At 49.7% G+C, this 14845-nt stretch overlaps 2 protein-coding genes across 8 annotated transcripts in view; both read left to right on the forward strand.

Annotated features, from left to right (window-relative positions):
- The window catches only part of RAB37 (RAB37, member RAS oncogene family), a 66960-nt gene extending 58795 nt beyond the window's left edge, over nt 1-8165 (forward strand). For 5 of the 7 annotated variants that reach the window (XM_075119256.1, XM_048818069.2, XM_075119257.1 and 2 more), the window contains 4 exons: nt 1002-1058; nt 2339-2415; nt 3739-3840; nt 7218-8165. In XM_075119256.1, coding sequence (XP_074975357.1) covers nt 1002-1058; nt 2339-2415; nt 3739-3840; nt 7218-7431 — 450 coding nt within the window. In that variant the 3' untranslated portion in view covers nt 7432-8165. Of the gene's footprint in view, nt 1-1001; nt 1059-2338; nt 2416-3738 lie in introns of all 7 variants that reach the window. The other 2 variants (XM_048818072.2, XM_075119259.1) reach the window with 2 other exon arrangements.
- A 4331-nt stretch (nt 8166-12496) lies between these two features.
- Nucleotides 12497-14845, forward strand: part of NHERF1 (NHERF family PDZ scaffold protein 1) — a 33932-nt gene continuing 31583 nt past the window's right edge. Inside the window, exon 1 of the mRNA XM_048817904.2 lies at nt 12497-13186. Coding sequence (XP_048673861.1) covers nt 12725-13186 — 462 coding nt within the window. The 5' untranslated portion in view covers nt 12497-12724. The remainder of the gene's footprint in view (nt 13187-14845) is intronic.

Here is a 14845-nt window from a genome sequence, read left to right on the forward strand (position 1 = left end):
TCAGTTTGGATGAGCTATTACCAGCAGGAGAGTGAGTTTGTGTGTGTATGGGGGTGGGGGGGGTGTGAGAAAACCTGGATTTGTGCTGGACATGGCCCACCTTGATTACCATGCACATTGTAGGGAGAGTGGTCACTTTGGATGAGCTATTACCAGCAGGAGAGTGAGTTTGTGTGTGTGGTTTTTGGGAGGGGGGTGAGAGAACCTGGATTTGTGCAGGAAATGGCCCAACTTGATTATCATGCACATTGTGTAGAGAATTGTCACTTTGGATGGGCTATCACCAGCAGGAGAGTGAATTTGTGGGGGGGGGGTGGAGGGTGAGAAAACCTGGATTTGTGCTGGAAATGGCCCAACTTGATGATCACTTTAGATAAGCTATTACCAGCAGGACAGTGGGGTGGGAGGAGGTATTGTTTCATATTCTCTGTGTGTATATAAAGTCTGCTGCAGTTTCCACGGTATGCATCCGATGAAGTGAGCTGTAGCTCACGAAAGCTCATGCTCAAATAAATTGGTTAGTCTCTAAGGTGCCACAAGTCCTCCTTTTCTTTTTGCGAATACAGACTAACACGGCTGTTACTCTGAAACCTGTCATTTTAGATTCTGTAATTCCTTAACTTGGTTCTCTGATAACACGTAGCCTGTATAGAGCATTCTTCTTCTTCCAACCTTAATTTCCCTCCTAGGTCCCAGAGGGAGCCCGTGTCAGAGCTGGGAACAGAATCCATGAGCTCTGAGCTCCCATTGCTGTGCCCACGTCCCTCCCTGTGACATTTACCTGGGTTTGGAACTTTCCTAAGAGAACCCGGTGAGCGGTTTAAATGCTGCAAAATGACACTCGTGTGCGTCCATGCCCACTTCTGCCAGCAGAGGGAAGCCCAAGTCTGATTCTTCAGCAAGTGAAGTCAAGGGCTCGGAGGCTCCGTGATGGCCTGCTAGTGCAAGGCTGATCTGTGAGTCTCTGTGCCACTCCGGTAACTATTTCCCTTTGTTTACAGGCTGATGTGAGCAGCGAGAGAGTCATCAGGATGGAGGATGGAGAGTCACTAGCCAGGGTGAGCTGCCCCAGGGTTTTGCAGGGTGTCTGTCATCCCTGAAGGTATCTGGCCCCTCCCTTCATCATCCTCAGTCCCATGTGGGCTATGATCACCTTTGCTGTGCAGGACAGACCTTAACTAGGCTACTCCCCGGGATCACAGAGCTGTTTCTCTGAGCCAATCATCCATCTATCACCTCAGTTCCTCCAGCTCTTAAACCACTTTCAGATTTAGACGTACTCTGGGCCGTGCTTAATTTGTGCCAGGGCCTGGCAGCTCGGAGCCCCGGCACCTCTGGGCTTGCTGTATCAGTTACAAATGTAAAACAATTGCTTGAGGCCCGGCCACTCTTTCATTACAAATTAAGCACTGACTCTGAGACTGTGTCTGGACTGAAGGGATGAAAGTGAGAGAGGTCAGATGTAGGGGAGGAGGCTAGATGGGATGGGAGGGCAGGGAGGGTTTGGGCTATGAGATGCAGGAGGTTGAGGGCTGAAGATAGGGTGTGGGGGCGCAATTGAATTGCAGTGTGAGGGAGGACCCTGAGAGGGCTGCATTGGTGGGAGTGGCGTTAAAGATTGGAGCAGTGTGCAGTACAAGGACGCACCCCTCAGCCTGCCAAGGTATGTGAGAGACCATTAATCTGTCTGCTCAGAGGCGTGGACAGAACAAGGAGTAATGGTCTCAAGTTGCAGTGTGGGAGGTCTAGGTTGGATATTAGGAAACACTGTTTCACTAGGAGGGTGGTGAAGCACTGGAATGGGTTACATAAGGAGGTGGTGTAATCTCCATCCTTAGAGGTTTTTAAGGCCCGGCTTGACAAAGCCCTGGCTGGGATGATTTAGTTGGGGATTGGTCCTGCTTTGAGCAGGGGGTAGGAGTAGATGACCTTCTGAGGTCTCTTCCAACCCTAATCTTCTATGATACGGTCAAATGAGGCTCCACCAAAACATTAGCATCCTCTCCAGATCCCCAGAGAGACCCCTGTTTCCCTCCCCCTCAGAAGGCCTCTGATCTGCTCTCCCCCTTCTGGACTCCTCAATCTTCCTTCAAACCAGGCCTCCCCGGAGTAACCAGCTGTGCAAGTGCATAGCGCTGCCGCTGGTTGCTCTGCCTCCGGTTGCTGTTCCGTCTGGGGCCTCTTCTGGCCAAAGGCCCAGACCCAAGGAACTGGCTTGAATCCCCTGAGATTGGCTTTGCTGGTAGATCGGCGGGGGTGTTTCAGAAGAGGACGGGAGCTAGGGGAAGGGGTAGTAACTGGCAGCGCAGTGGCTGATGGTGCTGCGCCCCCTCTGCAGGAATACGGAGTGCCTTTCATGGAGACCAGCGCCAAGACGGGTATGAATGTGGAGCTGGCATTTCGGGCCATTGCCAAGTGAGTAACTGAAGGACTGAAAGGGCAGCTTCCCATGCCAGGGCTGCCTTCCCATACCAAGGGGCATTGATTTAACATGTGCGTACAGAGTTGGGAACATGTGCCCCTGGAGGAGGGAGATATCTTTGCCTTCAAAGGGAAAGTGTCATCTAGTGGTTAGAGCAGGGGACCAGGGCTCTTGGGATCTACACACTCACTGTGTGGGCAAGCTGCTTATCCCCCGATGGCTATAAAATTGCCCTATCTCAGAGTATTATTAAGCTTAACTCATTGATGTTTGTAAAGCATGCACACCTGGGCTGGTCAATGCGGGGGTCTGATGCTTTCCTTTGAAGCAGTTGGCATTTGCCCAGGGCAGGGACAGATTGCAGGTCTGCATGGGCTGCTGGTCCGCTCCAGTCCAGCACTTCCTATGGGCAAAGTCTGTAACGCTCAGACACTTTCCTCTAGAGTGGGATATAAAAGCATCAGAATCCCTGAGAGCTCTTGGACCAGAGCCTCAGCTGGCGTAAAGGGGCAGCGTTCCATTGACTTTGGCTGAGGAGCTGGTCCCTTGTCTCCTTTGTCCCCAGACCTTGTTCTGCTCTCCGGCTGGGGAGCCAAGTTCTAGCCCAGAGTTAATTTTTGACAGTCAGGTCACAAGCCTGTGAATTGCCACCCAATGTCCCTGCGATGTGGATCCAATTCCTAGCGGCACTTCAAAAAACCTCACTGCTTTCCACCACCGACATGCCAGATGCAGCAGGGGCCAGGGCAAAAGGGCTGAAAGGGGGCTATGCTGCTGCTAGCCACTGATTCACAGAGGTACTGTTGCATTCCACCACGAAATAGAAAGATCAAAGGCTCCTTGAATGTTATCCCAGTGCTACACGATGCAGGTCCATTGCCAGCAAGTGGGATTAACCCTGTGCTAACACATCTGTCCCATCCGCAGCCCCCAGCCCTCCAAGATACAATTCTTCACGGGGTTTTGTTTCACCTTCCCCTGAATTCATGTTGTTTCCCTGGCTGGAGCTCAGTATCTCTCCGTCAATGTGGCTCTTGGCCTCCTGAACACTGGCTTAAGACTTGGCCAGATGTATCGGCTGGCAGAGAGGACTGGAGTGGGCTGAGGTTGTCGCCCCCATGGCACGTCCTGCTGGGGGAAGTAGAACAGGGCCAGGTCTGCTCAAGAAGCCGAGCCATGTGTTCCACCCTCTCATCACACCCCCTGGAAGAAAGGGAGGTGGAGAGCATCATGTCCACCTTTCTTCAGGGATGCACAGCTGCTTCTGCTGGGCGAGGGGTGGCTGGTGCGATGTTTCACCGCTGTGCTTCTTTCAGAGAACTCAAGCAGCGAGCTGTGCAGCAGCCAGACGAGCCCAGGTTCCAGATTCACGACTACATAGAGTCACAGAAGAAGAAGACCAGCTGCTGTTCCTTCATGTGAGAGAGGAGGATGGCAGGGCAGGAAGGAGGACTTGGGGCACAGGGGCCTGGTATAATGCAAGAGCAAGGCGGGGCTGGAGAGGAAACTGGTCAGAAGACCTTTACAAATATTTCTGGCCATAAATTACAATAGGAAAAAGGCAAACCTACTCTGGGAGGGGGCGGGGTGTGCATGCGGGGGTGTGTGGACGTGAATGAGTGTGGGTGGCTGCGGGGAAGTTACAACAGCAGCCAAATAAAGGCCAGTGCTGGGTTTCGCCTGACTAGCAAATCTTACAATGTGAGAGTCCAACCTTTGGGGAGTCACTCCTGGCAGCACAGCCAAAGCCTGGCCTCTCGGGAGTGGCTTGCATCAGCCTCGCCTGCATAGCCAGGACCCCAGTGATCAGGACTCAGCTGGTTCAGCCTTAAAACAAGCCAGAGTCCAGTGTCTATCCAGACTGGGCCAAGTCAATGTTGGCTGCATTGCCAGTGCCCCATTTTCAAGACGGGACCGAGTCATCCTCAGCAGCGTAGCCATGGCCCTGTATCTATCTGGATTGGGCCAGGTCAGCACTGCTGCACAGCCAGGGTCCCACACCTTCCAGTCCAGAGTCACCACCTTTCTGACCAGTTTCCATGAGACATCTGCTCTGGAGTCTCACCAGGCTGAGGGGGCCAGGGCAGGAAGAACCGTTTCTCTCCCTTTTGCATTAACAGGTGAAGTTTTCCTGCGGTGAATGAAATCGGCAGGAGTGTTTGCTAAAGGAAGAGGCATAGGAGACCTTTTCCCTGTGACAGCTGGTCCCTCCCCACTCCTCTCACCTCCTCCAGGCCCCTGCAGCTGGGCTGTCCCCTTTGCCCAACCTCCTCCTGCCGCTGAGCATGTCCCAAGCAAAGGACTTGGGGTGCTAAGTGTTATTACAGTGCCTGCTATGTTGGAAGAAAGCTGCCGATCGCAGCGTTAGTGGAGAGAGAGGAAATCACTATCTATTTTTCTGACTCTAAAAAGAAATGTTTAAATTCTGCTCTTATTTATATTTATCTCAGGCTAAATTGCTATTTAATCCTTTACGAGAGGCCAAGTCACAGCATGCCATGGACGCTCTCTGGATCCCACCCCTCTCCTGTTCTAAAGCATTAGCACCCGCGCTGCTAAGGTGGGGGTGAGCATGGAGCCAGCATTGGCAGCCTGTGGCCACTTGCTGCAGGATCCACCCCCTGGCCACCACCAGGACAGGGGAGATCTTATTCTCCCAGCTCATTCCATTGCACTCCGCTGGTCGCTCTCCTGCAGATGGAGTTAGAAGCCGTGCCTCTTGCTGTTGAAATAAAACTGCTGAAAATTAAGGGCCTGATCCAAAGCCCACTGAGGCCTTTGAGAGTCTCCCCGTTGATTTCACTGGGCTCTGGATCAGGCCCTAATTGCTGAGCGACCGGGTATTTCGTGCTCTCAAAGGCAACCCCCTGCTGCCTCTCTCCAGGTGTGTTCAAATACCCTTGATGCTGTGACACAAATTGGTCACAGCTGCAGAAGAGGAGGCTTTGACCCTCTCTCCCTGTTGCACCCCCCGCCAGCCTGGCTTTTGCAGCATATGTGGTGCCTTTGATTACGCAGCATTCAGAAGGCCCTGGGGCTCACCAGGGAAACACGGGGCAAATGAGTGATATGGGTCCTGCCTTAGGTTTGGTTTTCCTCAGGAGGGCTCAGGGAATTGATAACAGGGCACAGAGCCTTTGACCTCTAGGCCACCAGCTCAGCTACAATCTGAATTCTTACTGAAGCCCAGGGAAAGATTCTCTCTGGCTTGAGGGAGAGTCAGATGCAGCCCAAAGTTAGCAGCGCTGACAGTGACCACCGTCTGCTGGCTCTGGGGAGTGGCCCGTGTGAAATGAGTCTCTGGCCGGTTCCTAAGAGACGGGTGTGCACAGCACAGAAATAACCCTTGCAATTGGCACCGAGTTGTCAGCAGAGCGTCCAAGCTCCAAATGGGCATGGAGAGCAAGCTCCCCGTTTACTTCCAGGCATATTGATGGGAGATAGTGGGAGAAGGCTCATCACCGCTGCCCATATAGGAGTTATTTTGTTGGTAGCTAGAGACTCTCTGTCTGCCAAGCTCTCGAGCCAGCTCTTCAACAGCTATTCCTTTTTAGAGTTTAGATTTCCCGACTGTGGCCCATTTGCGTCACCTTTACCATGATTTTACCATTTGTCTGGTTTCCATTTTCCTTTCTCTAGTGAAAGTTGCAAACCCCTGGTGATTCCCCGGGCCCCATTCAGCAAGGCACTGAAGCACATGCTTTACATGAGTCCCATTGACTTTGCTGAATTGGGGTCCTGAGAGTGACGGCATTACTCTCTCCAGGTAGCTGTCTTGTCTGTATGTGCAGCACCTGTCTCGTGCCTGTTGTATACAAGGGCATGGAATAATTACCCATTAGAGTTACCGGGCTAATATTTTTTTTTCCGTATGCTTAAAAAACCGAAAAAGGCCCTGTTCCTCTGGGCTCTGGGACTTTTAAGGAAAGTTAATTTATTTGACCCCCTGACAGCAAAAGCTATGTCTACCCTACAGACTTCTGCCAGCATAGAAATATTGGGACGAGATGTGATCCCTGACCAGCATAGCTGTGCTGGCCAAGGTCTATAGTGTAGATGCAGATATACCCGCAAAACGGTGCTGTTACCCGTCTAGCTTGTTTCACTTGGGCGGTGTGGTTTCACTACACTGATACAAAGCACACCTTTGCTGGTCGAGGTGTGTCCACACTAGGAGCGCTTTGCTGGTATAGCATATGAGTATTCCTACACCGGTAACGTGCTCCTATGTAGACAGGGCCTAACTCACACCGAGGCCAACAAGGCCACTGGAGTGACAGAGGTGAGCAGGAATTGGCTCCAGTTGGTCACATTGGCTATTATGCTCTGTCAGATGAGAACAGACTTTTGCCGGAATAAATATTTCAGCAGCAGGAGCCTCATCACAGCAGTGCCCTGTAATTATTAGTATCATCTAGGGCAGTGCCCTGACAATGCTTAATAAGCCCATTGATGGGAGGATTGACTTAACACTGAAATGCTTTAACTAATAATTAAATGCTCCAAAGAGGCAGCACAAACGTCATTTGTCAAACCAGTGCTGGAGTTAGCCTGTAGAACAGCATGATAGAGGCCTCAGGGAGATCTTTCATGACTGTGTCACTTTCTGATTTGTCCATTACTTGCGTGTTGTATTTTTTTTATTCCTGTGGTTGAATTTGGTCTGTCTTATGCACAGTTCTCCTCATCCAGTCAGTCAGTCAGAGCTTCAAACTAGCCTGAGCAGTTCTCTGGATACAGGGCCCTGCTATTTGTTTCCCCTTGACTTGAAATCTCGGGAATGTTTTCTTCACAGGGTGCAAGTCCGTTACCTCCCCCTATGCTTTGCCAGAGACGGGCATTACCGATTTCACCCTCAGCTCTGCATCTGTGCCCCGCACTCAGCACAAGAAGGAAGACTCATGTGGGGATTTAAACTTGCACCAAGTCTATGTAACATGCTGCTGGGCTGTCTGAAGAGGGAGTGCAGTATCTGGGAGGCTAATTCCTGGTCCAGATTAAGGCTTTGAATCAGAGCAGAGGCAATAACACAGGAGATTTATAAACTCCCACCTATGGATTTTGTTTGCATTTCCTTTCTGTCTATGTATATAATGCAAATCTTTCTTCCTGCCATTGACAGGTATCAGATTAATCCCACTCTGTAAAGAACTGATACCTCAGACACCTCAATCAGCAAACACTTTATATCATGCTTGCCTATGAATTTTGTGGGCTTGATCTTGACCCCTCCAAAATCAATGGGAGTTTTGCCACTGAGTTTAAAGGGAGCAGGAGCAGGCCCTATGTGTAAGTTTTAAAATCAACATTGCTGAATTTATGCTTCATTTTACCCTTTCTTTAGACCTGTTTCTACTGGCATCAATGTCAAAACTCCCATTCAGTTTGATGGGAACAGGATCAAGTCCTTTGTCAATAAAATCAAAGTCACCCTAGCATCCCATGTTATCACATTAGCCAGGATCCTAGAAAGCAAAGGCAGGAAAAAACCCAAAATACTTTTGTTGACTATCTTCTTGTTTACATAGTTCAAGTATATCTGCCAAGTCATGAATGCTATGGAATGACACTGCGCTGAACCATTCCACATGGGAATCTCTGATGTGGCAGGATCACATCCAGCAAGTCTATTCCCTAGCACACATTCTTGAGCTGCTCTCTGTTATCAGGGCGATGTCTTTGTTGTTCATGGATTGTTGTTTGCAAATTTACAGAATTAAAGCTCAGTATTTTAGAGAGTAAATGTGTCTGCCTAATTCTTGGCATGAGCAATTTCCAGCTCAGATCTTTAGAGAAGAGAGAGAATGTTGCTGGGTGGGATCTGCATTGCAATATTTGCTGGGAATTAGAGAAGTAGGGTGTAAAATTCAAGCCCTGGAATCTTTAGTGTGCATTTGCCTAGCCCCCACGATTTCACTGCACATTTCGGAGTCCCAAGGTGACTGGGAAGAGTAAACATGGTCTGTCAAATAAAAACCAACCTCCTCCCCCTGCTGGTCTCATGGTGCAGAGTCTAGCATTCCCCAAATACCTTTGTCTTCCCACCAATGGAATTGCTTCTGTAGATAGGCTGATGCTTGCAAAAAAAAAAAAAAAAAGGAAGAAAGAAGAGAGAGAGAGAGTTGGTTGGCTTTTTCTTTTTCTTTTTAAAATTCTTTTCTGTTTTGCATCCTAAATTTTGATCTTAACTTAATAAGCAGCTACTAAAAAAAAACCCTGACTGGGAAGAGATCAGGGAGGTGAAGATACTAATGCAGCAGTGGTCACCAATCAGCAAAATAAACATTGGTTCAGAGAGCTGCCACCTTCTGCTTTATCATTCAGTTCCTGAATTGCAGGGTATATGGTGTGTTTCTTTCCTTCGTCTGGTGAATTTCATCTCCCTCTCTCTGCACAGTGCTAAAGCCATCCCTGCCACCACTGACTTGTATTTCCTGGCTTATAAAAATATTCCTGAAAAACACATTTTTTGCTTGAAGAATACACTTGCACTACTTCTCAGGGAGAGGGGGTGTATCATGCTTGCAAAGCATGTGTTGTATTTTCCCCCTCTTGTGGCTGGGCCTCTTCTTTGATAGCTTACTGCCCGTTAATTGTGTTACTCATCTAGCTGTGGAGGTCCATTCTACAGTATTGACAGTCCTAGGTTTAAACCCTGCTGCTAACCCTTAAAGGAGGTAATTACAGATGTGCTTCCCAAGCCTCCTTAGAAGGCCTTTATTTCCACTCTGCAAATTACTCAGTGCTTCATGAAGGGCTCTCCTTAGAACTAAATTGGTTCTTCAGCTGCCTACCTGCCTTGTATAGTGAAATGATATGAAAGGTGACCCACTTCCCTAAGGACATTCATCCTGCTTGAATTTTAACTAGCAATGTTAGGGCACAAAGTCCACTTTGCTGGAGTTCCCAGTTGACACTGTCAGCTCTGTGTTGCTGTGATTCTCTTAAGCATACTAGTAATTGTATAAACAAACTGCAGAAGGGTTCATTAAAGCTCCCATCTATTCCACAGGAGCTTCTGTCCTTGCATTTTTAATTGTGTCCACACAGCTGAAGTTGCGGCAGGCCTTCGCTCTGTCCAGCAGATGATGATCACATATGATGGAAAAGAAAGGGGGAGACCCAAAACAACCAGCCAACCTAGATTTAATTTGCATTTTAAATTCCTTTAAAAAAACTGTTAAGGGTTTTTCTGCCTCCCTGTTTCAGTTCAGAGGAATTTCTAGCCAGGCCTCACAGTAAAAGCAAAACCACCCGAGGTGCTCAGACTATTACTTGCTGCCTGGTTTCAGAGTAGCAGCCGTGTTAGTCTGTATTTGCAAAAAGAAAAGGAGGACTTGTGGCACCTTAGAGACTAACACATTTATTTGAGCATAAGCTTTCGTGAGCTACAGCTCACTTCATTGGTTTTAGCTCTGCTGCTGCGGTACAGGTAAGCAACTTCTGACAGGGCCTGGGGGAGGGGATGGGGCATGCACCATCACCAGAATAGTACACTGGACTGCACACAACTGGTGTCAAATGCACAAAATAAACATACTGGGGTGAAAAGTCTAATTTGACTCTTGGGTACAGTGATCATAGGGGTTGCAAGTTATAATAGTAAGTGCAATATTTTCAGATCTGAATGGGATTTTTCAAGTTTTTGGGTGGGAGGGATAGCTCAGTGGTTTGAGCATTGGCCTGCTAAACCCAGGGTTGTGAGTTCAATCCTTGAGGGGGGCCATTTAGGGATCTGGGGCAAAAATTGGGGATTGGTCCTGCTTTGCGCAGGGGGTTGGACTAGATGATCTCCTGAGGTCCCTTCCAACCCTGATATTCTATGATTTCTAAGTTGTGTCCCTTCAAATGTCCTCTTTTAAAATGTTAGAGTCAAATAAATGTGGAATAATGGGCAGGCAAAGACACCAGGAGGGAGGAGTTGAGAACTGTTGTGGTCCATTATTTCAAGATTTCTGCATTCCATTACCTTCTCAGTTAAGGAGAGAGGAACTGAAGTCTAATGGGCTGTCGTGAGCAAAGGAAACTCCATCTTAGATTCGTAAATGCATGTCCCGAGTAATGTTGTCTCTTGAGTAACAGAAAGCTGCTGCTCCCCTTTCACCTACAAAATGAAGCTGCAGCTTCACCCAACTCCCAGCCTCAGTGTTATCCTTAGTGTTTACCAAAAATATGATGTTGGGTTTCTAAAGGCTAAAGGGCCCCTCATGATGCTATTTGGAGTGAGTTTGACTTACAGCACTAACCTCAGGCAGCCCACAAAGTTTTGCTGTGTCCATAAAGCCACAGTGTAGATGAACAGACAAAGTCCAATTAGCAGAGTTGCAAAGGGGAACTCAGGGGAAACTGATCTGGAATTTGGAGAAAGGGAGAGAAGTTCTTTTCAAGAAGAAAACCGCACAAGGCTAACGATCCCAGCCTCATCTGGGTGCTCCAAAGAAAACAACCTCCCCCCACAGCCTGTGCCATTACACCCAAACAACCTTTACCAAAGGGGAAAAAGTCCAGCACCATATCTGTAAAGCGGTCAGTCCACATGGAGAAACAGACTAGTGCCCTCAGCAGCTCAGAGTTCATGGTGTAATTTCATCTTCTCTCCCTTCTTCTCCACCTAATTTGACTAAGGAATCTAACCTCTGATACTGTTTCGACTTACGTGATTCCTGTTGCTCTAGTAAACACAGAAGTTCAATTGCTTCTGGAGGCCTAGATTAAAATCTGCCAAAGGCAGCAATTTCAGTGAGTTTGGTGCCATCACTCATCTCTAATGGATATTAGGCCATGTCAAAATGAGAACACCACTGAGAGAACAGGAATAGCAAGACTGTTATAGCATAGGTTTGGGATGCAATGCACGAGCTGTGTGTGTCCCTTAGCTGGACAAGGAGGTGTGTTGGGGGTCAGTAGTGGGACACATCAGGACTGCTTCCTGGGTGAGTCAAAATGTTCACAAATCCTGCAAATGTCAGTAATTTAAGCATGGCTGATGATTTCTCCAGGAATTCATGCCTGATGCCTGTTGTTTGTTACTCGTTGTTCTCCTATTCAAAAACCGCACTTATCCAATCAGAGAGCAGAAACAATGCCATGTGACTGAAAAATCCTATACCCCAGATAGTAATTAGTCAAAGGCAGAATTAAAGCAGATAGTTCAGGAACAGCCCCTGGGACTGAAAGTTGAAACGATTCTGTGAACCGGAGTAATAAAAAGGTTAGTAGGAACCAGGAGCTGTTCAAGATCATTCTGAAACTGAAAAGGGGGCTACGCTTGCAATGAACATTATTAGCAATAAGTAATTCGCCCAGTTCCAAAAGTATGTGAAGCCCATAACTCCCAAGCAACTGGGTCACCACCACAGTCAGATCCAGAACCACTTGTACTGAACAGATTCCGGTGCTGGCAGAAGCTGGTCAGAGAAAGTCATTTGCGAGCTGTCAGTGAGCCGCTTGGGGCGTTCACTGAACAAGGAGGATGAGTCAGCCGAGCCTCTCTTCTTAGCAGCACGTCTTCCCGCTACAGGAATTCTGCCTCCCTGGGAAGCTCCTGCTCATCGTGAGTCTGCAGGGAAGTCTGCACCTGAAGAAGTGGGTTTTTTTGACCCACGAAAAGCCGATGCCCAAATAAATCAGTTAGTCTTTAAGGTGCCACAGGCCTCCTTGTTGTTTTTGTGGATAGGGACTAAGCCAGGCAGCTACCCCCTGATGCTTGGCTGCAGGCAGGGTTACTCAACTTGCCCCCACGCCTGCTCCTCTTAGACTCCCTGTCTCTGATGGAAGGAAGTTCCCAGCTCTGCAGAATCTTCACTCTTGCTACTTTGTGACACTTCTGCTTCCGGAGAACTTTCCTTGCAGGCGCGAGGCTCAGCTGCCAGCCAAGACGTGGAGGGAGGCTATTTCCTGCTATTTGCATAATCCCGCCTTCTCGCGGCTTGGATTAAACTCCTGGGCCTCATGGGCCGCGTCATCTCCCCTCAGCTCCGCCCCCGCCTTACTCCGATTGGCCTGGCGTCGCCCCGCAGCCCTCCCGGGCCCGCCCCCTGCTATAAAGGACGGTGACAGGCTCCGGAACGCGCAGACAGAGAGTGGGGCGGGGTTTGGCGCCCCTGGCTCGTTAGGTTCCGGGCAGCGGCAGCAGCGGTCTCCCTCCTGGCGCGCGGTCTCCCCGCGGGCGAGACACCTGCTGCGGAGAGCCGGCCCTGGAGCCATCTGCCCGGATCCTCGCGGGGCTGCAGCGGGCTCGAGCTCCCGGGATCGCTGCCTCTCGGAGCCGCCGATCTCTTTTTCCACCCTCCCCCCGGCAACATGAGTGACGGGGCGGGGAGCGAGCGGCAGCTGCTGCCCCGGCTCTGCCGCCTGGAGAAGGGGCCGAACGGCTACGGCTTCCACCTGCACGGGGAGAAGGGCAAGGTGGGCCAGTTCATCCGGCTGGTGGAGCCGGACTCCCCGGCCGAGACGTCGGGGCTGCGGGCCGGGGACCGGCTGGTGGAGGTGAACGGCGAGAACGTGGAGAAGGAGAGTCACCAGCAGGTCGTGAGCCGCATCCGAGCCGCCGTGGGGGCCGTGCGCCTGCTGGTGGTGGACCCGGAGACGGACGAGCAACTGCAGAAGCTGGGCGTCCAGTGCCAAGAGGAGATGATCCACGGGCTGCCCGCCGCGGGGCAGGAGAAGCCGGAGGAGAAGAGTAACGAGGAGCCGCAGGAGGAGGCGCCGAGCGAGCAGGCGGAGAGGCCAGACAGGGAGGAGGAGAGCCAGCCTGCGGAGCGGGTAAACCTAGGTCATTCCCGGGGTGGGGAGGGCGAGCCCTTGAGGGGCTAATGGCGAACTGGGGGCGGGGAGAGAGCAGCGAGTAAGCCGCAGGTACTGGGGAGAAGGGAGTGGGGGAGACCGCGGGGGCCAGGGCTTAGGCAGAAGGGGGAAGAACTCGGACAGGTTTGGGAGTAAGGGGGGCAGTTAAGGTGCGGGGCGGGCAAGGTCTGGGTGAGTGTGACTGACTCTGGTGGTCCCCTCCAATACCCCATAGAGTTTCCATGCAGAGGATGGCTCAATGCCCTGGCACGGCCATTCTTAGGCGGCCAGATACTGGGCTAGATGGACTGTTGGTCTGAGCCAGTAGGGGCCATTCTTACGATCGTCTCTCTCAGGCTCCCATGGTTCCCTGTAGGCTCTCTGCTGACTGTTCTTGTAGCCGGGGATAACTCCATCCTCACCTTTGATGATGAAATGTGAGGCTGTCCCTTCGCTTCGGCTGGGTGCAGGAGAGCCCTGGCAGGAGGGTCTGGCTGAGTACAGATTTCTGTTGGGGGGGGGGGGGAAGAACTTGAGGGGGGCGCTCAGAGAGGAGAGGGGGAACTTTGGGTGGCCAGGTGGTGCCATCTGTACATACTCCAGGAATTTCCATGTTGGATTCTAGCATCTCTCTATCCCCATATCTGCCAGGCACAGTCTCTGCTGTCCTATGCTGGAAGGAGACCCAAGTACCATTTTGTACTGTAATGGGAAGAGCACTGGTACCTTAAAGGGGCAAATGTTTTCTATGTTTAAAAGTTCCCTAACCTGTCTTAATGGTAGTGAAAGACTTTTACAATTTCTGTCTAGTTTGATTTTAATGCAGGATCCATTCTAGACTGTTGCATTTCTCTCAGCTTTGATAAACTGGTCAATTTCTTCTTAGCTTATCCTTGCTAGTCAGTGTCACTTTCTGGTTCTCTTGTGCTCACAAAATGCAGCAATAGTTGGGTTGCAAATGCTGCAGGGAAATGTCTTTGGGGTGTGGGGGTGAGATACCAACATTCATGTTGCCATGAAATTAAATTCTGTGTTGTTTGTTTGATGTTTTTGTTTTAAATCTCAAGCTTATATTTTAGCCCAAATTTTAACCCCCTTTTAAAGAGGTGCCATCAACTTGAAATCTAGCCTGTTAAATATACTAACTGTCTCAAGTACTACATCTGCCCATAAAGCTATCTTTGTGTAGTTCTTTTACCATCACATTTTGCAATTTTTTGTTAAATGCATCTCCTCCTGTTTGGAAAGTAGAGGTAGACGTATAAATAAAGGGCAAACGAGAGATAAGTGAGGGAGGCAGAGGAATCCAGGCCAGATAACTTCCTCTAGTTTCTTTAGGTTCAAATCCCTTCCTACATCCAAACGTTTTAGGAATACTCTCTCCTGTAGCCATATGAAAGAGTGACAGAAACAGAAGAAACCGATTATATGAGGGAAACAGTAATACTGACTATTCAAAGTTGTTGGTGGAAATACTCTGAAGCACCTATGAGCCCCAGTCATGGACCAGGACCCCCTTGTGTACAAATGCACAAAGTAAACAAACTAGAAAAATGTAGGAACTTTCCCTACAATTAATACTCTTAAATGTGTTACTTGTTTTACCTGCTGTGGTTACTTTTCACAAAAGTGTCTCTT

The sequence above is a fragment of the Caretta caretta genome, chromosome 14 (assembly GCF_965140235.1).
Source record: "Caretta caretta isolate rCarCar2 chromosome 14, rCarCar1.hap1, whole genome shotgun sequence".
In the NCBI taxonomy this organism is placed as follows: domain Eukaryota; kingdom Metazoa; phylum Chordata; order Testudines; family Cheloniidae; genus Caretta; species Caretta caretta.